Raw genomic sequence first — 26172 nt, 5'->3', positions numbered from 1 at the left:
CAAAGCGATGTTCCTGGATCCTTTGGGTTTATTGCGACACACTAACAGGCAAAAACACAGTTTTTTCATGCACTGATCAATTTTGAGATTTTGGGATATTTTTCTCTCAGAAAAGTGGAAAGAAATGGTAGAAAATCCACATTAAGGTTTTTTATTTTACTTCATTTTGTCTCTTTCATCAGTAGATTTCTCCTAAATTCACCAAAAGTTATGTCAGGTATCACTGTAAAATATGACTGGGTGTGGGGTGAGGCTGGTTCCGGATTATGGGTGATCAACGCAGTGAGTGGTGATGTGAAACAAGGGCACAAACGCAGAAGGTCCAATTCATCTAGTTTATTGTTTGGCTGGTTAATGCTGATGAAAAGGAGGAGAATGGAAGAACAGAAAAGATTAGCCCACAAAACTCAGATATACAAGTATTCAATCTTGGTTAACCTAACTCAAACTTAATAAATGGTAAACAAGGTAGCAACAATACGGTTGAATTAACTATAACATAAACAAAGAGTGTGTGGGACTTAACTGAAAAACTTACATCAATCACGCAGCTCAAACAATCAGGGAGTTGGGGAGGAGGAGGACTAGGCAGCAGCTCCTTTGTTCCCCAGAGCAGAAAGGGCTTGCAACAGGTGAGCTACCTGCCTAAATCACCTTCCGAGCTCCGCCCTCCAGTGATGTCAGGGGAAGGAGGGGGGATAGCAGGAGTTGAGGCAGAAGGAGGGAGGTGGAAGGAGATGGGGATTTTCTACAGCCGCCCCTTAAATATGTGGATCATATTTGACTGTGGGGAAAATCCTCATGTGGAAGGGGGGTCTGGATCATCTTCGCATTCCAGGAGGGCCACCAGTCGGCTGACTGGACGTACATAGGTCTTTCCTTTTACCACTATTTCGGCCACTCTGACTCTTCCATCCGAGCTGGGGAGGATCTTCTGAACTTTGCCTATCGGCCAAGAGGCACGGGGTAGGTTTGGGTCCACGACCATGATCACAGTATCCACCACGAGATTTGGGTTCTCCCCAGTCCATTTTTGTCGTGGTTGGAGGGTTGGTAGATAGTGTTTGAGAAAGCTCGCCCAGAACTGATCGGCAAGTACCTGACTGTGACGCCATCTTCTTGTTCCAAGAAGGTCAGGATGGGCGTATATGGCTTGAGGAAGGGCTGCTTCAAGCCGCCCCATGAGGAGGAGGTTGGGAGTGACTGGATCAGGATCAGACACATCAGATGACAGGTATCCAAGGGGCTTGGAGTTCAAGATCTCCTCCACCTCTATGAGTACGGTGTTCAACACTTCCTCCGTCACAACTTGATCACCCAGGGTCACACGTAAAGCAGATTTGATTGCTCTCACCTCTCTTTCCCAGGTTCCTCCGAAGTGAGGGGCGTGTGGTGGGTTCCTCAGGAAGCGAACTTTGTATTTGGCCAATTGAGCCTGGAGGGCAGGGGTCAGTTGGTCAAAGGCTCTCTGCAACTCTCTCGCGCCTCCTACAAAGTTAGTGCCGTGGTCCGAATGCACCTCGAAAGGGGTTCCACGCCGTGCCACAAAGCGGCGGAAAGACATGAGGAAACTGTCCGTGTCCAGGCCTGAGAGGAGATCAATGTGGATACAACGTGTAGTGAGACATTTGAAGAGGATCCCCCATCTTTTCTCTCGCCGGCGGCCAACTTTGATGAGGAAGGGGCCAAAGCAGTCCATCCCAGTAGACCAGAAAGGGGGCTTGTAAAGCCGCAGGCGAGATGGTGGCAAGTCAGCCATCCGAGGGATCAGGGGTTTGGCTTTCCATTTCCTACAGTCAATGCATGAATGTTGACATTTCCTTATTGCTTGCCTCCCTCGTAAGATCCAGTAATTCCTCCTTAGGCTTGCAAGAACTCTCTCTGGGCCAGGGTGGTGCAGTCGTCGGTCATAATCCTTGATCAGCAGCTGTGTGATATAGTTTTTTGGATCCAAGACCACAGGGTGCATGTTACTGTAGTCCAGATCCTCACTCTTTCGCAGCCGCCCTCCTACTCTGATTAGATTTGTGGTGAGATCAAACTCAGGGGCCAAGTTATTCAGGGGACTTTGCTTTGGAAGGGGTTTGTTGGTCTGTAGCAAAGCATATTCTTCTGGGAAACTCTCCTTTTGTGCATGCTGGAGGAGAAGAGTTTCCACATAGGGTCTCTCAGGGGGCTGAGAATTTGGCGCCAGGGCTGGAGAGAGGTGCTGAGAGGTACCAGCCACCAAGTCCTCCCAGCACTGGAACTGCAATAGGTTTGAGGGAACACTAGGGGGCAGTACATGAGCAACACCACAAAATGCAGACTTTCTCAATTCTGTGGCTGCTTCAGTGGAAGATGAGGAGGGGTTTAAAGGCCACTGATATGGGGGTAGGTACAGGAAAGGAGGGCCCTGTTTCCATCGGTGGGGTGCAGCGAGTTCTGTGAGGGTTTTACCCCTGGTAATGTCGTCGGCGGGGTTACTGGCTGAATCTGTATACCTCCAGTCTGAAGCAGCAGTATTTTCCAGGATCTCTGTGATCCGATGAGCTACGAAGATCTTGTACTGACAGGACTCTGATTGCAGCCAGGTTAGAACGGTGGTGGAGTCTGTCCACATCACTATACGGAGGAGAGGGAGAGTCAGCTCGGTTTTTAGCATCCTTGCTAGTTGGGCGCCAGTGAGAGCAGCACACAGCTCGAGGCGGGGTATGGTGATCTGTCGTCTTGGTGCCACTCTCGAACGCGCCATAACAAACGAAACATTAATCTGCCCGTTGGAGTCCACTGTCCTTAAATAGGCAACAGAGCCGTATGCTGCCTCAGACGCATCACAGAACACATGCAATTCTCTCGTCATTGAAGGATCTTGGGCCTCTGTGAGTCCATAACACCGTGGGAGTCTGATCCGGGACAACTGGGGAAGCTCCTCCTCCCATAAGGTCCAGGCCTTCACGAAGGCATCAGGAAGGCAGGGGTCGTCCCAGTCCCGCTCCTTTGACCACAGTTTCTGCAGAAGAACTTTTGCTCGGGTTGTGAATGGGATGATGAACCCTAGGGGGTCATATTGCGTGGCCAGTATCCTGTACACATTCCGGAGGGTAAGGGACTGGTAACTTACGGGTCTGTGCTTGTATCCCAACGTGTCTGACGAGCAATACCATATTAGACCCAGGGCTCCTTCCCAGGGGTCAGTACGGTCTTGAATGAGCCACATTTCAGTGCTCTCTGATCGGGCTTCTTTGGGGAGGTGCTGAACCACAGAAGGGAGGTTACTGATCCATTGCCGGATCTCAAAGCCACCGGAAGCAAGCAGTGCTCGGAGACGGTCAAGGAGACGTCTGGCCTGCCCTTCGGTGGGGAAACTCTGCAGACAATTGTCTACATAGAATGATTGAAGGACTGATGTTTCAATGTCTTCCTCTCCTCCATCCTTCACATGTCGCTGGAGGGCATATGTAGCGCAACATGGACTACATGTGGTCCCGAATGGCAAAACTTGCCACTCGTAAACCTCCACAGGGTCCTCACGTTGCATGTCTCGCCATATGAAACGGAGAAGGGGTCTGTCCTCCGCCAGCAATCTGACTTGGTGAAACATGCCTTTAATGTCGCCAGAGATGGCAACAGGATGCTGACGGAAACGCAACAGAACACCCATCAAGGAAGGGCCCAGAACTGGACCAGGAAGAAGACAATCATTTAGGCACTGCCCTTGGTATCGGTACGAGCAGTTGAACACTAGGCGCTGTTTGCCGTTGTGCTCCACAAGGTGGTGTGGTATGTACCAAGATGACTCACTGTTCTGGACCACTTCTTGAGGGCTGAGTTTCTTCACATAACCGGCCTCCAGCAACTTGTTTATTTCATTATTGTAAATACCTGCTTGCTCTGGATTCTTTGACAGCTTCCGTTCCGTGCGTCGGAGGGCAGGCAGGACTGATCCCTTTGTAGCTTGGAGTTCGGGGGCCTTTGGTTTGTGGATTAGGGGGGTTGCATAGCGACTAACTCCATTGATCTCCACTCTCATGGTGCGGCTGTCCAGTTGGGCTAGTGCTTCCTGGTCCTGTTTGGAGCGAGTAACGACTTTCTCACTTTGATAAGGCAATACATCACTTTCCACAGCTTTTCAACCGCACGATAAAGGTCTGCCTCAGGGGATGTACAGGAAAGAAACAAAGACTGGACTTCTAATCTTCCAGCTACAGTGGAAGAACAACCTGAGGTGGCAAGGAAATCCTCAGGGAGCATTGTGGGTCCTTGCAGAGCCCAACCAAGACGTGTGTGCACCGCTGCTGGGCCACCCCCTGGACCCAAACGGACCCGTTCCACAGGACACACAAGATGAGGATGATCTGAGCCAATAAGGAGAAGGGGTTGCACCTTTTGGAAAGCTTGGAGTGGTAAGCCGTGCAGATGCTTAAACCTTTGGAGAACATACACGGGATAAGACTGTGAAGCAAGGCCCAATTTCTCAGCAGTGAAAGCATCCTTTATAATGAACTTCTTGCCTGAATTTGCTGCCGAGGAGATGTTAAAAGTGACTGTAGTGCCGGTGAGACTCTCCGTCCCCTGGCGGACTGTTTTCAGCATGAGAGACTCAGCCGCCCCATCAAGACCAAGGGAAGTAGCTGCGGTTGCTAGGAGCATGGATCTCTCTGACCCATCGTCTAATATTGCATAAGTCTCGAGGTGTCTTCCCCTGTAACTTAGCAGAACCTTGACCACTTTCAGCAGGACTCTCGTACTGCAGCTAGAACGAATGAGGCAAGAGGTGCTTGAATCCCTTTGTGGCTGGTTAACCTCGTGAAGGACGCCAAGGTGCCTTCCATTGCACTTCGGGCAGCGTTTCTTTAAATCACAGTTCAGAGCTCTGTGCTCACGAGCACATCTCCAGCAACGTCTTTTCTCTTGGATCCACCTCTTGACAGCATCCCTTGACAGCTGACGGAAGTCTGGGCAGACACTTATGTGGTGGTCAGAGACACTACAGTAAGGGCATGCCTGACTACGATGCGTAGCATACTCATTTGAAGGTGGGGGGTTTACTTGGCTTGGATGACTGGTTCCATGGAGTATAGTAGCCACTGGATAATTAGGCTTCGGAAAGCTTGACTTTGTGGGTTTGCGTTCCTCCAGGGGCCCTCTTCTCTCACGTGTTTGTGTGGCCATAGCCTGACACTCTGCCTCTTCTTCAAGCCAGTTGGAAAAGTCAACCAAGTTGTAAGGAACACCTGGCCTCGTGGCACGACTGAATCTGGCATAATTGGCGACATGCTCAGAAGGAAGTTTTCCCAGAAGCTGCTGCACATGAGATGCACAAGCCAACTCAGCATCCCCTTCGCCGTGCTCCAAAGACTGCAGCATGCCGACAAGAGCTCGGACTCGGATGGCAAAGTCACTGAAGTTTCTAGCATCGCCAGGCCGCACAGAGGGAAGATTCCGGATGGCTGTAATCTCCCTCAGAACAAGCTGCTGCGGCTGGCCATATCTCTGTTGCAGGGCTTGCATAGCTCTGGTGTAAGGAAGGGGATGATGTGCATAGGCCAAGGCAAGATGACAAGCGGTCTCCAACTTCAAGTGGTCCAATAATACATGGTATTTGAACGGCTCACTCTCATCGTGGGGTAAAAGGTTCGTGAGGGCCATCTTAAGCAGTGCAAACTGTCTGGGATCTTCATGGGTGAAGTAGGGAAAGGAAGGGGCTGCAACTGGATGAGCTCTATGTGACCTCAGTGGCTGCTGTGGCGGATGCTGAGGCACTGACTGAGCTGGGTAACCAGTGTCTGCACTGCGCACATTTAGAGAAGAGGGAGCAGTGAAACGATGGGCTGATTCAGCCTGAGAATGTGGCAAAGCAGCTGGAGGCCACTGTTGCCCGTACAAAGGGGCACGGGGCAGCAGGTAGGAAGGCACAGGAGGGTACCCGGCAACTTGCGAGTGCACATAAGGAGCCTGTGCATATGAAGGATTAGCCACCACAGCCGCTGAAGAGGAGGAAGCCGCAGGAGGAGGGGGAACAACCAGCGGAGGTTGGAAGGCAGGGGCTGGTCCGAAGTCTTGAGCCCTAAGAAGGGGTAAAGAGAGCTGACGTCCGGCTCTCACAGTAGGCCGGGGCTCATAACACTCCTGCTGCCTGGATAACAAATCTGCAGAGACAACATAAGGTATAGCTGCTTCAAGCTGCTGCAAGTCAGCAGATTCGCTGGAACAATCGAAATCTGACTGCTGCTCATAATAATGCCCACTGGTTTGGGTTGCATGGGATAACTGTGATCTTGCAGGTGGCGGAGAAATCATTAAAGAACTAGGAGGTGGGGGAAGGGAGCAAAGGCGACTAGGTGCTGGGGGTTCAGGAGGGTGAGAGACACAATGAATAATGGGAATGTTATGCTCACATAACTCCTCACGCAGTTCTTCCACTATAGGGGGAGGATTCGGGGGGGACAAGGTGCTGGGGTTTCACCAGTGCCATCATCATCCTCCAATGTAGGTAATGAACGAGAAGAAGTAGATACGCCAGAACATAGCTGTGTCTCCAACCTGTCCCCCAAAGCTTCCACACTCCGACCCACCTGTTGAATGAGACCTTTAAGCTGCTCAATCTCTCCCCACATAACCTGCATCTCCGTAGCAGTTTCACCCTCTGCCCTCTTAGGGAGCTTGGAGGGAAGGAAAGGGGCACCACCAGTAGCTAAACCCTCGGCTGATGCTGCCCAGGGCTTTCTAGCTACATCAGGGGGCTTAGGAGGCTGAAGGGTAGGATGAGACGTCATGGGCGGAGGATTGACAGCGGGCAAGCTGGAGAATTGTGTCTGATAGTCTTGCAGATATGCAGGTGGTCTGCGTAGACGTACTGCTCGCTTCTTTGTTTGTGCACCTTCATCCATTGAATTGATCTCGCTCCGGCTCGAAGGACCATGTAAAATATGACTGGGTGTGGGGTGAGGCTGGTTCCGGATTATGGGTGATCAACGCAGTGAGTGGTGATGTGAAACAAGGGCACAAACGCAGAAGGTCCAATTCATCTAGTTTATTGTTTGGCTGGTTAATGCTGATGAAAAGGAGGAGAATGGAAGAACAGAAAAGATTAGCCCACAAAACTCAGATATACAAGTATTCAATCTTGGTTAACCTAACTCAAACTTAATAAATGGTAAACAAGGTAGCAACAATACGGTTGAATTAACTATAACATAAACAAAGAGTGTGTGGGACTTAACTGAAAAACTTACATCAATCACGCAGCTCAAACAATCAGGGAGTTGGGGAGGAGGAGGACTAGGCAGCAGCTCCTTTGTTCCCCAGAGCAGAAAGGGCTTGCAACAGGTGAGCTACCTGCCTAAATCACCTTCCGAGCTCCGCCCTCCAGTGATGTCAGGGGAAGGAGGGGGGATAGCAGGAGTTGAGGCAGAAGGAGGGAGGTGGAAGGAGATGGGGATTTTCTACAATCACTGTAAAGCTCTCTCTCTCCTGAACAATTATGTGGATCCAAAAATTGTCATTTCCTCCGTATCCGCAGTCAATCGTAAAAGTGCGATTCACATTAATGATCTATGGAATTTTACAGTACAAATCTTTAAAGGCCGTTTTCTCAAAATGAGTTTTTCCTCAGACTCTGGACCCGAAATCTCCACTTCAGCAGCACTTACAGACACCAAACCTTCCAGTTTTATTCCTGTCTATATTCTGAAGGTTTTTACAGAGGGGATTGTTAATATATCATCCACAGCCTGATTTATACAACATTTTACTCCTAAAAACATGGCGATATTTGAATTTTTAGGGCTGGTGACAGTATTTTCTCATTTACAGAGTGATAAAGAGAGATATCCAAAATCCTCCTCTGTAAAAACTTCTGACTCTAATATGTCAACAAAATAAAACAAGAATTTTGAAAGTAGCTTTATCTGTTGTTCAGATTTCTGTTCTGGAAATGTATGCAAATTAGCGCATATTTCATCAGATATTGCCTCATTTACATATTTAAACATAAAACTTGACAAAACTTGTAATACAAAAAATATTTGTCTTAATGTGAGTGATAAACTTGGGAAGTTTCATGGTGATATCTGTTAGTTTAAATTTCTACCCTATTCACCTGTAGTGTCCCACCTTAATGCAGTTTGTGTGTGTGTGTGTGTGTGTGTGTGTCTGTGTGTGTGTGTGTGTGTGTGCATGTGCAGATTCTGGTGCACGGCGAGCAGAACGAGATGGCCCGGCTGAAGGCGGCTCTGATCCGAGAGTACGAAGACAACGACGAGGTTCACATCGAAGTCCACAACCCGCGAAACACTGAAGCCGTGACGCTGAACTTTAGAGGAGAGAAACTGGCCAAGGTGTGTGTGTGTCTGTGTGTGTGTGTGTGTGTGTGTGTGTTGTTGTTGTGTTGTTGTATTGGTGTGGGCCGTGTTGTTAACTCCCAGCATGCTCTGCTCCGCTGTGCTGTGCTGCAGGTGATGGGCGTGCTGGCGGATGAGAAGTGCTCTCAGGGTCAGAGAGTCTCCGGGATCCTGGTGAAGAGAAACTTCAGTTACCACATCCTGACGCCGTCCGACCTCTCCAGTCAGTCTGTGTGTGTGTGTGTGTGTGTGTGAGGTTGTGTGTGTGTGTGTGTGTGTGTGTGTGTGTGTGTGTGTGTGTGTATTGTCAAACACTTATTATAATTGATGAATGTTTAATGTTTTTGATCCGTCATCAAATGTTTCAAGCTGCTTCTGTCACAGAAAGTAAACCTCAACATCTGGACTGATTGGTTGGTTGGTTGGTTGATAGAAAGAAAGAAAGAAAGAAAGAAAGAAAGAAAGAAAGAAAGAAAGAAAGAAAGAAAGAAAGAAAGAAAGAAAGAAGTAAGGAAGGAAAGAAAGAAAGAGTGAAGGAAAGAAAGAAAGAGTGAAGGAAAGAAAGAAAAAGAGAGAAAGAGGTGGAAAGAAAGACAATAGCTGGGTTTCCATCCAAGTCGTATCGAATTTAAAAGCGGATTTTGTGAAAATGCGCAAAAAGCAAAGCGAATTTATGCCCGTTTCCATTCATTAGTGTTTTGCGATTAGGAGGAGTGCACCGTGAGATTACGTCATAAGAGAGCGTGAATGTATCCAACAGTTGACACTCAGCTGACACTCAACATCATGGACAATTTACGTACTTTCCGGACTATAGACGCACCTGTATAATCCGCACCAGCTACATTTTAAAAGAAAATACATATATAGGCCGCACTTGAATATAAGCTGCAGGTTTTCATGTTGTAACATGAGATATTTACACAGAAAGACAGTAGGGACTGTGACAGTCTGCTCGCTTTTCCGCTGTTTTGGTTATGCTCCTCTCCTCCATGTGCATCTGTTTACATACGAAGCCGGTGAAAAATCAATAAGTTACATAACGATGTTACGGCGTGTGTTTGTGTCGTCTTAACCGTCATAAACAAAAGATTATGGGTTACGGAGCGCGTTTGTGTTGCGGTGCAGAGAGGAGAGCTGGGAGACCGGGGCGTCGCTGGGTGAAGTCCAGCAGCTTCACCCACAAACTCTGCCTCAATTCGCATAATCTGTTTCCATCACAAAAACTCGCATTTCCTTTATTCGATACACTGACAAATCCACCCCCTCCAAGCGTATAAACTTTTATGCGCATTTACTGCCTTTATTCGAATTTCTGGCGTTTCCATTCAAGTATTTATGCGCATTTTCACAAAATGCGCATAAGAAAAGGTGGATGGAAACCCAACTAATGAAAGATTGAAAGAAAATGCAAGAAAGGAAGACCAAGAAAATAATAATCAGAAGGAAAGAAACGAAGAAAAAAGAAAGAGGGAAGATAAAGAAAGAGAGAAAGAAAAGAAACAGGAAAAAAGGAAGATCAAGAAAGAAATAATCAAAAGGAAAGAAAATAGAGAGAAAGAAAAGAAACAAAAGGGGCAAAGAAAGAAAAAGATAGTAGGAAGAAAAAAGAAAGAAGAAATACTTAGAAATACTAAAGAAAAAGAGAGGGAAGGAAATGAAAAAAAGAGAGAAAGAGGAGGAAAGAAAGACAATGAAAAGAAGAAAAAAATAATCAAAATAATAATAAAGACAATGAAGGTAGAAAGAAAGGAAGATCAAGGAAGAAATAATCAAAAGGAAAGAAACAAAGAAAAAAAGAGAAACAAACAAACAAAAAAGGCAAAACAAGAAAAAGATAGTAGGAAGAAAAAAGACGGACAGAAAGAGAGAAGAAATAGAAAGAAAGACAAAAGGCTACAGAAGCAAAGAAGAGAGAGAAGTGACAAAAAAGTAAAGAAAGAGAAAGACATGAACATGAAGACGTGAAGAAAGTAGAGACATAAATGATGGAGTGACTAACAGACTCCTCCTTCTCCTCTTCTTCCACATTTTCCTCTTCCTCCCTCCTCCTCTCCTCCTCCTCCTCCTCCCTCCTCCTCCCCCTCTCTTCCTCCTCCTCCTCTCCTCCTCCTCCTCCTCCTCCTCCTCTCCTCCTCCTCCTCCTCCTCCTCCTCCCCCTTCCTCCTCCTCCTCTTCCTCCTCCTCCTCTTCCTCCTCCTCCTCCCTCCTCAGACTACACTGACCTCGCCATGGGAACGGTGAAACAGACTCAGGCGATCCCGTTCACTGGACCGATCTCTCTGCTCGTCACGCAGCTGCGCAGCCTCGCGGGTGAGTTGGCTCCGCCCCCTTCGTCCTCTAACTCCTCTTCCTCCTCTTCCTCTTCCTCTTCCTCCTTCCTCCTCCTCCTCCTCCTCCTCCTCCTCCTGCAGTAGCATAGATATACAGTATATATACTGACTAGATGCCGCGTTCTGCTTCTCAGCGTACATCAACACGGCCGCCATCTTGGTCCGGGGTTCTGACCATAGACATAATATACGTCTGACCAGCAGTCAGACCGGTCAGACCCTTGTAGAACTAAGTTCAGTGTGTTTATGCATGTGGGTGTGTGTCTGAGTATGTAAGTTGAAGAGTTCCAGTCCTTGAACTCGCGTGTTCGTTTGATGAAGTACGCAGGAGACGTTCAGTTACAACATTTTAGATATTTATTTATAAAAGAATCAACTAGGAAAAGAGATTGTGTACAGAGCTCCGGACCAGACTAAGTTTCCCTGACCAACATGCCGCAGCAGCATCAGTTCACGAAGTCTGATGCTGTCTACTGTCCCTGTCCGGTTTTATAGTTACTGATTACACAAATGCAAGATATGATGTAATTGATGTAATGTGCATCCTCATTGGCTGGAGTCCGTACGCCATGACCTCGTGTCTGACCCCAATCTCATGCTTGGCGCTGATCAGCTGTTGATAGCTCCTATTAAACAAGGGACAAGAGAAAGAGAAAAGGACAAGACACGCAACCCCCTGCATTTGTCAGCTTTCCCCTGTGTCAGCTGACTATCACAGTTACACTAGGTACGAAGACCAGATATCCCAATTGTTTATCAAACAACCAGTACACTCAGTCCCTGTGTGTAACTGCTACTTCCCCTGTCATGTGTAGGCTATGTCATTCTCTGGGCTGTAAGAGCAAAACACAGTAATTACACCAATTATAGAAAAGTTGATTACATGCTTCATTATTAAACTGATTGTCACGAGCTTATCATATGTCTAAGGCAAATGTCAATATCCCAAACATTATAGCAATATACGATTTTGGGGTAAATATCACAACAAAGTGTATGTTTAATACATAAAAAAAAAATTATAAAGATTTTTTGTTGTTGTTGTATCATAAACATATGTCTGACATTTATAATAAACCAAACGGCTTGAAAATCGGTTGAATATTTGGTGAGTTATGGCGATTTTAATGGTTGATAGACGTCTGCCTCTGTTGACTAGTGCAGTAAGTAGACACGGCTTCCCCCTGACCAAGATGGCCGCCGCGTTGACGCATTCCACTCAATAGAGTTGCCTAGGAACGCGGCATCTAGTCAGTATATATATATCTATGCTGCAGTAGAAGCTGTAACTTCCTGTTTCCTCTGTGTGTGTGTGTGTGTGTGTGTGTGTGTGTGTGTGTGTGTGTGTGTGTGTGTGTGTGTGTGTGTGTGTGTGTGTGTGTGTGTGTGTTTCAGGCGACGTGGAGCAGGTCGAGGGGACGGAGAAAATCACGGTGAAGATCTTTAAGAGCATCACGCTGGTTCACGAGGCCGGGATGGTCGTACTGGAGGTCGGACACTCGAACGCAACACGACACTTTTTACACTCATCATCCACCACATGTCGCCTGAAGTGGCTAAAACTCACCTGTTTATCAAAACTTTATTAACTCTGAGCACACGAACACGTCTGTTTTTATTTAAACCAGTTTAGAAACATTAAATATACAGTTTATGACATGGTTATGTAGCTGCAGTCAGGTTTTATTAATGCTCAGTATTTGTTCTACATGTTTATTTCAAACTATTTTGTATATTTTATAATTTTATTTATGTTTTTAGACACAGATCTCACTCAGACCTGGTTACAGATACATTATTAGCCAGTTAATACATTCATTACACAGATATATACAATAATTATGACAATTTTTTATTTTTATCACACTTTTTCAAACACTACAAAAATCTCAACACAAATAAAACAGAGAAGAATGTAAAAACAACAGACAATTGAAGTAAAAAACTCTATGAACTAATTGATGCAGCAATAAAATTTATAAATCAATAAATAACTGAAATAAAATTATTAATAATGAAAATGTTCTCGTCTCAGTGGGTCGCCAACCCGCTCAACGACATGTACGCAGACGCCGTCACCACGGTGATCCTGGAGGTCCAGTCCAACCCCACCGCCCAGAAATGTCAATGAACGCATCACGAGGGAATTTATTTTAATTTCACTGATGAACAGAAACTTTACTGACGCTTGTTTGTTTGTTTGTTTGTTTGTTTGTTTGTTTGTTTGTTTGTTTGTTTGTTTCAGTCCACGAGGGCAGGAAGGAAACCTTCGACATGGAGCTGTTCGTCGAGCGACTGGAGCTGATGCTGCAGTGAGTCTGAACACCTGTAGCGACACCTCGAAAATGGTTTTAATGGTTAAAATATCTGACAAAACTGTAGAATCTGACACTTTTTAAGTTAAAATTAAACCTAATTGATCCAAATATAAGAGAATAAAACTTTTAAATGAAGATAAAGATTAAAGATTTTCTGTTTTCACCTGGTAAAATGTTTTTTTTTCTGTTTCAGCGACATGTTCGGGGACGACTGCGTGAATTTCAAAGACAGTAAAAGCCTGAGTGTGACGGTGGACGGAGTCACGGCGTGCATCGACCCAGAGACCAGAGTGAGTCCAGCGTCTGACATCTATTCTATACACGAACATTAAAGGGATAGTTCAATATTTTGGCAAATTCGCCTACAGCATAGGGTTGTCACGATACCAGAATTTCAGTAGTCGATACCAATACCTGTGAATTTCCACGATTCTCGATACTAATTCGATACCACGATTAAAAAAACAAAAACAAAACAGAACCCATGTACTTTTAAATTCACTACTTTATTGAAAACTGTTTCAACATCTTTTTGCACAGAATTTAATAGGGCTGCCCCCAAATAGTCGACCAAGCACTGGTTGACTAGAGCACTGGAAAAGAGAGTAACGACACCACCATTGACTCCCGTGGTAAGGGTTTTGCGCCCCGAGTGGCAGGATATGGGTCTTGCAAAAGCGCCCAGAAAACTCATTCACTCCAATGTAGCTATGTGTGTTGCCCACTTGCTTGTAGATTGATGAAAACGGCCGTGTTTTTGTTTTTAGGTGTCTTGGTCATATCAAATTACACTTGTAATTTGTTTATTTGTCCGTCCTGGGTGAGGGATCCCTCCTCTGTTGCTCACCCTGAGGTTTCTCCGATTTTTCCCTGTTAAAAGGGTTTTCCATGGAGTTTTTCCTCAGTTGATGTGAGGGTCTAAGGACAGAGGATGTTGTTACGATGCCATGTAAAGCCCTTTGAGACAAACTGTTTGTAAAAACGGGCTATACAAATAAAATTGCCTTGCCTTGCCTTGCCTTGCCTTGCCTTGCCTTGCCTTGCCTTGCCTTGCCTTGCCTTGCCTTGCCTTGCCTTGCCTTGCCTTTATTACAAAATGTAGATTGAAACATTAATGTAGACAACTATTTTTTTTTATTTTTACTCGCCTATGTGTTAATGTTTATCTGTAAAGGATCCTCAATGATGCTATTAATGTGGGTGATCTATAAATGTCCTTAAATTATTGAAAATACCACACTTGCTCATTCACCAACAATGCAGTTGTCAGTTCTTGGGCGCTTTTGCAAAACCCATATTCCGCCATCAGGAGGCGCTTCCATTGGACCAATGCGTGTCGTTACTCGCTTTTCCAGTGCTCTATGGTTGACCAAAAAAATCATTAGCCAACCAAAATTTCAATGGTCGATTGGTCGCAGGAAAAAAAAAACAAACATTTGGAGCCCTGTCTTGTCAAAATTAAGTCAAAATCAATATAACTGAACTATATATAAAGGCTATAGGGCTTTTAATTTGAAGGGCCAGATACAGGAAGTCGTGACATGATGAGTCGACTAATGACGACTATTGGTCGACCAAGGGAATTATGGTGATAGGAGAATTTGCCAAAATGTTGAACTATCCCTTTAACGTCTGGTTCATCATAATGGTATTTACAGGGTTCCTACGCAAGTATGGAAAGTATGGGAAAGTATGGAATTTGATTTTATACATTTCCAGGTCTGGAAAAGTATGGAAAATGGAAATTATTGTATGGAAATGATCTGGCTTAATACTTAAAGGTTGAATAATATTTATTAAAAGCTATATTTTTTCAAAAATAATACATCCATGGGGCCTTTAGAGGGGTACAGAATGAAAGTATTGCTTTTCCATAAAAAAATTTTTTTTAGTCTGAATTATTATTTTTATTTTTTTTGACGGGCTCGACAATGACTTTCTGTCAACGTTCTGTTTACATTCGTACCTGCCTGTAGCCGACATGTGGCTCAGTTCTCCGCTGTTTTCCTGCCTCCTCCCGGTCCTATGCGTTTGTTTCCAACCAAGCCTTTTTAATAATCAATCGGTGGATCAATGGATCATCATATACTTGTTAGGATGGGTGTATTTGTGTAGTCTTATCTGTCATAAACACGTTTATCGTCGCGGACTTTCGGTGCCACGGAGCTCCTTTTTTTTTTTTTTTTTCAACTTGACGAGAGCAGTGACAGCGGAGGCTCTGAGGCTCTGAGCAGCAGCGGTGTGGAAGGCAGAGAGCCTCCACTCTCCCTGTAACAAGCTACAAGTCATTTATTATGCTGTTAATGACGGTAAAAATGAAACATAAGGTAAATATCCTGCTTAGCTCTCCTCCTCTGCTGTCCTCTGATCAGAGCGGAGTCCCTAGCAACGGCCCGTTTTACCTAGCAACGGTCTGGCAATCGACTGCTGGAATTCTTTTCCTGTTGTTTTTCTTGTAATTCTACGTAGTCAACCTTTAATACTTATCTGGGTTTGGTCTTATCTGAAGTTATCTGGGTTAATTATTTTTGTATGTGCTACCTATAGCTACAATCTCCTGGAAATTATTTGGTAACATAATGGCATACACATTCAGAATAATGAAAACAAATGATTAATTGCATGATTTGTTTATATAATGCACAACTATTTACTCAAATATCACAAATTATTGAGAATTTTTAACCGAAAAGTCTGGAAATTAGGGTCTGGGTATGGAATTTGGAAATTTCAAATGTGTAGGAACCCTGGGTATAAATCAATACTCAATAATCAGCTGATAACACCATGATGACCTCTGACCTCTGACCCTCAGGCCGTGACCTGCGCGGACGACGACTCTCTGAGGGAGATGGTGGAAGTGGCCGTCCACCGTCTCTACGACGCCCTAAGCCCCGCCTTCACGCCACGCCCCCTCTGTGATGTCATCAGCAGCAGCAGCAGCAGCGCGTTGCCGTCGGTGATGTAGCGGTGGACGATGAACTGACGTTTCTCTGTCACACTCTCTTCAGTCCTCGTAGTATCGATCGATCGGCAATAATCGGTCGATAACGGACCGACGCAGATGTTCGTTCGTTCATTTCTTTGACTCGAGGACTTTTGAGTTTTTCCAGCTTCTTCGTTGGAAACTTGGTTCCAAAGGAATCGGCTTCAGGAGACGGACCACCAATACCTTTATTGATTGATTGTTTTTGTACTTGATTTGTCTATAAAACAAAAGTTTGAGTTCTTCACAAGGAAAATAAACATTTGTCCAGAGAGAGAGAGAGAGAGAGAGGGTCACTGAGTTTTTGTCCTCGAAGATAAAAAGTGAGTTAGATTTAATGTGAGTGAAACAACAATGACATCATCAATACTGCAGATAATTTATCAATCATCTTGTTTTCTATGAAACAAAATTAAGGTTAAAATCATCAAAAATGTACGTATTGTTAAATAAAAGCAGAAAATTGTTGCATTTTAGAAACTGGAGGCAGAATTTTTTTTTTTTCTTTCATTAATTTAGATTTTCTACAAGAATTTATCTGCAAAATATTTTAATTATTGATAAATAATTTAGAGTATTTTCTTTTTTACACTAACTTTAATATTTTTTTGGCTACAGGTTTTATGTTTTTATGATGCAAGTCGATCTCATCTTGGTCTGAATATTGATATTTTTAGATTAAAGCAGAAGTAAGTGATATATTTGTGTTAACTCATTGAGTGCCAACCACGTAATTTCTCGTTTTTCGTTCCCATGCGTTGAGTGCCAAAAACGAAATTTTTCGTTTTTTGCTTTTTTTTTAAATTATGAAAATAGACACTTTAATACACATTATATGTAAATTTGGGGACTCTACGACGAGGAGAACTGAAATAGATGACGATCAAAGTCACATGACAGCTCATGATCTGGAAGTTTTTATCATAACTCAGCTTCTGCAAACGGAGTTCTGCATGCAGATGCAGCGCAGCTGCTCCGCTGCTGCTCCGCTCTCACCCGCGAGGCTGCAGCAGCTGGGAGCTGAACCAGGAAGCTCTCAGCCCACTGTCCCGCCCGGTCTTCATCTGGAGCAACACCGTGTCCTCCCCAAAGTCCTCCCGCGGTAAAATCTGATGGTCTCTGGACCAAAGCAGACCGGCACCACCGACCCGTACCACAGAAGGACCACGACCACCGGCGGGACCGGTGTTCGCGAGCCGCTGTGGCCGACAGACCCTCACGTTCCGCGGCGAGAGGCTGTGACACGGCACGGTGCGTCTGTGTTATTGCTGTTTAGTGGCGCCCCCCCCGCCCCCGATGGTGGTTTTGTGAATAGAACAACAATTGTTGTGTATATTTATCTTATACGAGCCCTTTGATCCAGAAATGCGAGTGTGAGAAGAGCGACAGACACAAACAGCGCACCTTTCATAAAAGACGCTCTATCTCCTTTTCTAGAAAAAAAGGAGGGATTTTGGTGAAACCCAGCCATGTTTAGCTTGACTTTTCTCAGGAACGGAGGCACGTAGAAACAAACGGTTTGTGGTCATTTGAAGCATAAAGTTAAACCTTTCAATTGAGCTACAGTATGTGTTGGTGGCAATAATATAGAATACACTATGGCTCTAAAATAAAAAGTCAAATATGGTCTAATTTGCCGGTACACTTGACTAAAACTTTGGAAAGGAGCGCGGCACTCAATGAGTTAATATAAGTCTTAAATAGTTATATCTTCCGACAGCAATCACTTACATAGAGTGTTTGGACTGAAACACGGGTCTGTCAGTCACTCTGCTCTGCTCTGAGCCGAGGAGAAAACATTTATCGTATCCTACAGTTTTTATCCAATGAGGAGAGAGAACGGCATGCAGGGCTGTGTGTGCAGCCAAGGAACGCCGTGAATGTGGTGACGTAGGGACGAGGACTGTTATGGTGCGTTCAAGGAAACTCGTATTTTTCCGACCGTGAAGTGGTACCAGTTCGATCTGGTACGAGTTCACCGGTCGGAAGTTACGAGTGGCCGTTATAGTGACTTTCACCGGTAAAACAGGTCGGAAAAACACGAGTGGGTTGCCTGGAACGCTACTAAGTCGTAAGTTGTGACTTGAAGCTGTAATTTACGATTTCAAAAGCCTGCCTGGAACGCAGCATTAGCGAAAACGACCGGACCACTTACTTCTGCTTTAAAATATAAAAATAAAATCACCAGAGATTAAAATAGTCAATAAATTACATTAAAGCAGAATATTTAAAAATGTTTTTGACAAAATAATGATCCATTAATGAGAACCATGAGATCTTGCTGAAAGCTCAGGAAGAAACGTGAGTTGATAAAATATCAGAATATCAATAAAAACTCTTTATCGATCAGCACTTTAAATCAGACAGTAGAACGTTTTATTGTGAAAGGGCAGACTGAGCGGACGCCTCAGTCCGACGACGACACAGTGACGTTAACAACATGACTCGCAACCGACCTTTAATTGGATCAATACAGACGATCGTCAGCATGTACATAACACACAGACACACACATCACAGTGTACAGGACTCAACACACACACACACACAGTATCAGATAGACACAATATTAAAAATACTGACAAGTGCATTTGAATACCACAGGAGAAGAGAAGGCACTTTGAGCTCTGACATGTCAAAAATAAACATTTAAAACGATAATATGGCTTCAATCAATCAACAAAAAAACACAAAATAAATCTGACACAGTAAAAACATGTGATGAGAATAAACTCTGGTACCAAACAGCTCGAGTGACACAAACCAAACAGCTGAAAACACTCTGAAGTTTAACATCTGTGTCTTTATCCCCCCCCCCCAAAAAAAACAGACACAGTCACAAAAATAAAAGCAACAAAAGCAACAACACAACGATATTTTATACAAAGATATATATATACACACAGTAATAATAATAATCTGCCCTCGTACAGTAAGAAACAAACAGGTGAAATGTTCAGATAACTGACCTCAAACCAGGATAAAATAAAATAACAGGGAGGTGTTTTAAAACTGTTTAGGTTAGGACAATTTTATACTGAAGTTTTAAGTTTTTCCTTTATTTTTGTGAAGTGATTTAACATTTTGTCTATAAAAATTTACAAAATAGTAAAAAAGAAAATGCCCAATGTAACTTAAAATGTATCAAAAGTACCTTCAATCAAATATTCAATTTATTATAAAAAAAAACAGTTGAGCCATCCATTTATCAATCACAATTTTTTTTAAAAGCAATTATTGACTGAAAAACGACTTAAATTATTTGTTTCATTGCTGATCAACATTCAACCAATTAATCAGCTTATTGTTGCAGATGTGATACACAGTAAATAAAATTGATTGACAGGTTTTAGTGGTTTTAAGGAGATGATGAACATTTATGTGATATAAAATACGGTGTCATGTAGCTCAGTGGGTCGAGTTGAAGGCACTTAACACTGTCACGTTCAAGGGTTCGATTCCCACTGAGTCTTAAAACAGAAACACTTTTTAACCCTTTAAACTCTCCAAACCTATTTTAACCCTATTTGTACTTTATTAATATCATTTATAGAATATAAAAACATTTTGATCCTTAAAAATAAAACTTTGACCTCTGTGTTTTTGACTTTTACTGTTTTTTTATTTGGCAGCTGCACGTGTCATTGACTCTCAGTGCACTTTGACCTTTTGAAGCTGCAACTAATAATCATTTTGACTATTAATTAATCAATTAGTCTATCACACAGTAAAAAAAAAACAATTGATTCTGATGTAAAGACAAAAAAAAAACATCAAATAACCACAAATTAGAAGTTGACAACGTCAAATCTTTGGCATTTTTTGTGCTGTTGTGATAAAATATATATTATACAACAAGTAGTTCCGACCAAGCAATCTGATTGGTCAATAAGACATTTAGAACGTGCTCAAATCAGCATTACAGCACGGCTGACTCATCACTGAAAATATTACTTCGCCATGTCATGTTGTTTACACATCTCCATGGCAACATGGACTTTTCCCCCTTTTATTTTGAAAAACGTCATTTATTACTCGTGAAAATAAATCACAAACTACATTGACCTCCTGTAGGTTGTTCCTGACAGCTGCCAAAGTCACATTTATAGAACAATTATTTTATTTTATTTTTTGTTAATATATTGTAAACTTCCCCGTTACAGCCGAGAGGATTGTCTCCCTCCCATGTGTGTAACGTTACAAAGTCGGAGAGACACGAGTTGTGATCGCGGTGAATATGTTTTTTAAAATATGGCCTGGAGCTGAATATTTCATTGGATAAAACGGAGGTGATTACCTGTATGTTTCTCTCTCTCCCTCTCTCTTGCTTGCGCCTTTTGGGCTTTTAAATAATCTGGAGTAATCGTTTGTCTTTCTCTATCAGCTGTGTCGGCAACACGGCGCTATAACTTCATTTATATGCAGAGTTTGCGGTTGTAGAAGCTACATCTGTGAACGGAAAAAAACGGCATCTTTGTTATAACTTGGGCGAGTTTGTGCAGTGTTGATTTAGTTCAGGAAAGTCCGAGACCGCGTTAAAACATGAACGTCAGCTCAGAGTTCACTCATCTGGGACTAGAAAATCATTTCTGTTGCTAGGTCGTTACTAAGGTTCGGACTATTTGCTGTAGAGGTGAACTAGGTTCCATTACACATAGGAGTCTACTGACGTGACTGATTGTGTTTCAGTTATTAGTCAGACCCCATTTATTTCCATGGAAACGGGAAGCACACTCGCAAAAAATTTTAAATTTTGAGAGCAAAACGTCCATCAACATGAATATTTATTTAATTATACGCTTTATTTTGTTGGTAATTGTTGTATAATCGCAATATTACCCTCGAGGGTGTGCTTAAACGTAATTTGAGCACTTCGGTGATGCTTGCGAACCTCGGCGCAAGCGCCTCGGTCCTGACCGCATCACCGTCGTGCTCAAATGACGTTAAAGCACACCCTCTCGGGTAATATTGCTTAAATATTTCTAAAGCTTTTAACAACATTATCCATTATTACAACATGTTGTGTTGATGCTGTTTCTATAAAATGCTGGTGACAAACACTTTGTCTCAATAGCGTCAGTTAGAAATAAATGTTTTTCTCTCATTAGACAGAAACTCGTGCACATAAATGATTGTCACATTGAAGTTGAACCTTTTTAAAACATTAAGTTCAACTCAGCAACAGTTTGACTGATGACTGAGCTACAACAAGCGTTACATTTGGCCTTTAGGGAACTAAAACGAGAGCCGGGCTTCAGCTATAAAAGTGAACGACGACTTTATGTAACAGAAATAAACGTGTAACATTCAGGAGCAAAAAAAAATCTTTGGTGGGACGTTCAAGAACTAAAAACGGACGTAGGAGCGTACAGTTGCTGGTCGTATCGTGTGGTGTGTCATCAGAAGACGAGTTGGTCTGAGTTTGTACGGTGGCTGGCGGGGACCAATCGGAGCTTTAGCAACATTTTATTGGACGAATAAAAGTACTGAACAGATGATCGATCACCACAGTTAAACACAGTTTGATTGTGGAAGCAACATCTGATCTGAGCACCGTTCAATCAGCACCAACGACGGTTTGATACCTGGAGAAGGTTCGATACCCAGCAGCGGCCCCTCGCTGCCACAGCTTCAACAGGACAATATGTTAGTTCGAGTCACTAAAGGACGTTAAAGAGACGCGGAGAGGACGGACGGAGCAGCGATTTGAAACCACGGTCTGACCACACAGGACGACGACTGGAAGGAGACGTTTTGTTTCTTTTTCTTTCTCTTATTATAATTAGGGATCAACTGATATGGTTTTATCAGGGTCGATACTGATACCGATTATTAGTAATCAAGGAAACCGATATTTAACCGATATTCATTTGCAGTAAAAATGAAAACTTTGGTGTCAAAATTTAAAAATAACACACCAGGGATCAGACTGAATACAGTCAACAGTTTGTTTCTGTTTTGTTCACTGTGAAAACCTTTGGGACATTGTTAAACAGCCAAGAGAGACGGCTTCGTTAGAGCCAAAGGAGTGCGTTTATGCGTTTAAAAATACATTTATTTTATTGGTTATCGGTGAAAAAAAACGGCCGATATCGATTATCAAAAAAAAAAAGGGAAATATCGGTCGATAATCGGTTGAACTCTGATTGTAATTAAAGGACAATTCCAGGCGAATTCAACTCAGGGGTGTATTTTCATATCATTTTAGGTCTAAAAGAAGGAATCTGAAGATTTTCAGTTTAATTGCTCCTGTTTTGCGGTAGTTGCGTCTGTCCCCGCATCGCCACGGCAGCAATGAATGGGAGTGGATGTAAGTTCCGCTGTTTAGGCTGTTTACATCCCTCAAAGCCGCATTTTTTTTCCACAGACAGCGTCAGATGGCTACTCAAACATGCACCGAGAAGTTTATTTACTTCAAGCAAGCCGACATGTTTGTAAAAGTCGATCTAATTCAAAGTCTCCCGGAGTCTCGCGCGAGACCCAAGTTGCAGTGCTGGTGTATTCAGGCGCAGTAGGAGCTACCGCTTGTGTCATAAACACAGGAATATCAACTCTTGACTTGCTTGAAGTGTACATTTTTTTCCACAGACAGCGTCAGATGGCTACTCAAACATGCGCCCAGAAGTTTTTTTTACTTGAAGCAAGTAAAGAGTTGATATTCCTGTGTTTATGACACAAACGGGAGCTTTTCCCACTGCACCTGAACACACCGCACACAGCAACTGGGTCTCGCGCGAGACTCCGGGAGACTTTGAATTGGATCTAGTTTTACAAACATGTCGGCTTGCTTGAAGTAAATAAACTTCTCGGTGCATGTTTGAGTCTCCATCTGACGCTGTCTGTGGAAAAAAACTGCGGCTTTGAGGGCTGGAAACAGCCTAAACAGCGGAACTTACATCCACTCCCATTCATTGGCGCCGTGGCGATGCACGGACAGACGCAACTACCGCAAAACAGGAGCAATTAAACTGAAAATCTTCAGATTCATTCTTTTAGACCTAAAATGATATGAAAATACACCCCCGAGTTGAATTCGCCTGGAATTGTCCTTTAAATTCAATAAAAACGTTTTTCTGATTGAATGTGTCTCGATGTGATCAGACTGAGATCTGCTGCAGCAACAAAGCGTCAGTGCGGCGGCTTCAGGACGGAGCCGCTTTAAGAAAATAAAAAATAAAAAAAGTCGTAAAAGTTTGTGAAACCAGCACAGGAGGACGTGAGCGGGACAAACCGGGCACCGTCCGTCCCGTCCGTCCCGTCCCGTCCCGTCCCTCAGCACTGCGTCTCCTTGGTGTCGATCTGGTGTTGCCTCTGCAGCCGGAACATCAGCGCCTTCTCGCTGCGACTCACCGCGCTCGTCTCCGTCAGGTCCTCGAAGGAGCGCCGCCGCTGCTCCGAGCGCTGCGCCGGGCGGCCGAACGCCTCCTGCAGCGCCTCCTCGTCCAGGTGGGAGTCGAAGCTCGGGTCCTCCTGGATGGTGGCCATGCGGGGGGAGTCCAGAGGAGGAGGAGGAGGTGGGGGAGGGGCCGCCACCGCAGGAGGAGGAGGAGGATGGTGAGGAGGAAGAGGAGGATGACAGCAGGAGTCTGGACCGGGGCCGAAGCCGAAGCCGGAGACCGGCGGCGTGCTGGTCTGCTGCGGACCGGACGGCTGGAAGCGCAGGTTGGTGGTCGGGAAGGTCGGAGGCTTGAAGATCCGGACGGACGCGGACTCCAGGCTGCTCAGGAGCTCGGCATTCTGGGAAAATGAACAGAGTCAGAGTCAGTTGAGTTTGATGTAGGGATGTCACGATTATAAATTTTCTTGGATAAATAATCACGGTAGTACGATTACCACGATTATTATGCATTAATTAATTTCACAACACTATATATGAATGTGTAAAATCAAATATAGTCAAAATATAACTACATTATTGATAATATACACAAAATATTTTAAGTATCTATTAATATAGGACCAATTATTACTCCCCCAGAGGAAGTATTTGAAATATTGAAGTCATTAATTGTCATCTATACCAAATGTTTGAGTTTATTTTAATAATTTTTTACATTTTATTATTACAAATGGCACACCGACATTTAAATTCCTACCAATTTAATGTTACGTGAGGTAAATGGACCAGTTTCTGTGCATTTACCTTTACTTTGGCGCTACATCTGCCGATACGGTTCCGACAATCTTTTTTGGAGAGTGACAGTATTTAGAAATCTTTACGATTGATTAATTGTGGCGTTTAATACCACGATTAAAGCAGAAGTAAGTGATATATTTGTGTTAATATAAGTCTTAAATAGTTATATCTTCCGACAGCAATCACTTACATAGAGTGTTTGGTCTGAATCACGGGTCTCTCAGTCACTCTGCTCTGCTCTGAGCCGAGGAGAAAACATTTATCGTATCCTACAGTTTTTATCCAATGAGGAGAGAGAACGGCATGCAGGGCTGTGTGTGCAGCCAAGGGACGCCGTGAATGTGGCGACGTAGGGACGAGGACTGTTATGGTGCGTTCAAGGAAACTCGTATTTTTCCGACCGTGAAGTGGTACCAGTTCGATCTGGTACGAGTTCATTACGTTACGAGTGGCCGTTATAGTGACTTTCACCGGTAAAACAGGTCGGAAAAACACGAGTGGGTTGCCTGAAATGCTACAAAGTCGTAAGTTGTGACTTGAAGCTGTAATTTACGATTTCAAAAGCCTGCCTGGAACGCAGCATTAGCGAAAACGACCGGACCACTTACTTCTGCTTTAATCTTTAATTGTGACAATAAGTAATCGTGACATCCCTAGTTTGATGGTTAAAGATGAACTCTCTGTGTCTCTAACCTCCTCTCCATGTGCGTTTGTTTTCAACAACGAAGCCGGTGAGAAATCAATCCATGGAGCGGTGGATAACGTTATTTATCATCTACCATGTTACCATGTGTATATCTGTGTAGTCTTATCTGTCATAAACAAGAGATTACGGGTTACGTTTGTGTGGCGGTGCCGCAGAGACGAGAGCTGGGACACCGGGTCGGAGGCTCTGATCTTACAAGGTTGGTTTTCAGCCAAGAGACGCTAGGTGGAAGGCAGAGAGCCTCCATTCTCCCAGGTAATGATTCGTATCAGACATATTTCCTCCTTTTGCTGCAATTTCATTACATTAATTGTGAAAAACAAGTAATTGTGACATCCCTAAAATACACACAATCAGATACTCACACTGGGGAAGAACAGAGACTTTGTGGTTTGCTCGTATTGTTTATCCAGCTTCTTGTCCTGAGAGAAGAAGATAAAGAAACTTTATTAATCCTGAAGGAGGTTGTTCACAGAAGAAAAGACAAAAGACAAGAGTAAACTAAACTAATCTCTGCACATCTTATAAAATATATATTTAAATGACTGTCCACCTGATCTATACAGACTAAAGACAGGAAAGACTTTATCATCTTCAGATTCTGTCTGTAGCACCTTAATCCCTTAATACTCATGAAAATACAGTGGTAATACGTCTCTGTAACGCGTCAGTCAGACAGTGTGACTGACAGTGTGTAGTTTAGTTCCTGACAGAGACAGAACGGAGCGACTCACCACACAGTGGACCAGGATGCTGATAGGAACCCAGAAGAGCAGAGAGAACGCCACCACCGACCCCACGATGTTGTCGGCCAGAAACTTCCCAAACGTGTTGATGTCCAGTTTGTCGATGAAGTCCCACAGACGCTCCACCACGTCCTGCACCTGCTTCATGCACTTCCCCTGCAGGAGACACACACACACACACACACATTGACACATCCTGCTCGTCTTCACTCACTGGGTCTCATTCATGAAACGTGAGTAAATCTGTGTGTAGATTTGCACATAAAAGCTCACTCTACTAAAACTCTACTCCGGATTCATGAACGGTGCCGGAAACTCAGATTTGATCGTAAACACGTGTGTAACTTCATGAATGCCAACCCATCATAAACTAACAACACACCCCCGGTGATCAGCAATTAGCATAGATCTCCATACATGAATAGCCATATAAGGAGATCCTGACCACCATATTAGGAGGTAGGTGCATCCTGCTCACCTGCGGCCATGACGCAAACGAGGAAAGAGGGAGAGAGAGAAAAAAAGAGAGATCACGGATCAAAGTCATTTTGGGTGAAGTGGAGTCCAGAAAAAATATGTAATTATTTTCTGTTAGTAGTGGTGTGACTGGGACAGGTCAAAG

General features: G+C 43.8%; 2 protein-coding genes across 2 annotated transcripts in view; one reads left to right on the top strand and one right to left on the bottom strand.

Annotated features, from left to right (window-relative positions):
• The window catches only part of LOC146960401 (cleavage and polyadenylation specificity factor subunit 3-like), a 28718-nt gene extending 12701 nt beyond the window's left edge, over positions 1 to 16017 (top strand). The window contains exons 8-15 of the mRNA XM_085772402.1: positions 8169 to 8321; positions 8439 to 8547; positions 10539 to 10637; positions 12053 to 12147; positions 12693 to 12780; positions 12903 to 12969; positions 13169 to 13265; positions 15791 to 16017. Coding sequence (XP_085628528.1) covers positions 8169 to 8321; positions 8439 to 8547; positions 10539 to 10637; positions 12053 to 12147; positions 12693 to 12780; positions 12903 to 12969; positions 13169 to 13265; positions 15791 to 15943 — 861 coding nt within the window. The 3' untranslated portion in view covers positions 15944 to 16017. The remainder of the gene's footprint in view (positions 1 to 8168; positions 8322 to 8438; positions 8548 to 10538; positions 10638 to 12052; positions 12148 to 12692; positions 12781 to 12902; positions 12970 to 13168; positions 13266 to 15790) is intronic.
• Positions 16018 to 23217: 7200 nt separating this feature from the next.
• LOC146960400 (disintegrin and metalloproteinase domain-containing protein 17-like) lies at positions 23218 to 25700 on the bottom strand. The gene is made up of 3 exons (XM_085772406.1): positions 25539 to 25700; positions 25170 to 25226; positions 23218 to 23698 (listed from the first exon to the last, which is right to left on the bottom strand). Exons 1-3 carry the CDS (start codon positions 25695 to 25697, stop codon positions 23234 to 23236), a joined length of 681 nt encoding a protein of 226 aa, XP_085628532.1. The 5' UTR covers positions 25698 to 25700; the 3' UTR covers positions 23218 to 23233.
• Positions 25701 to 26172: the final 472 nt, after the last annotated feature.

The sequence above is a fragment of the Trachurus japonicus genome, unplaced genomic scaffold (genome assembly GCF_045865225.1).
Source record: "Trachurus japonicus isolate A0001 unplaced genomic scaffold, Traja_1.0 AP030414.1".
NCBI classification, from domain to species: Eukaryota; Metazoa; Chordata; class Actinopteri; order Carangiformes; family Carangidae; genus Trachurus; species Trachurus japonicus.
This window is presented reverse-complemented; position numbering and strand designations above follow the sequence as displayed.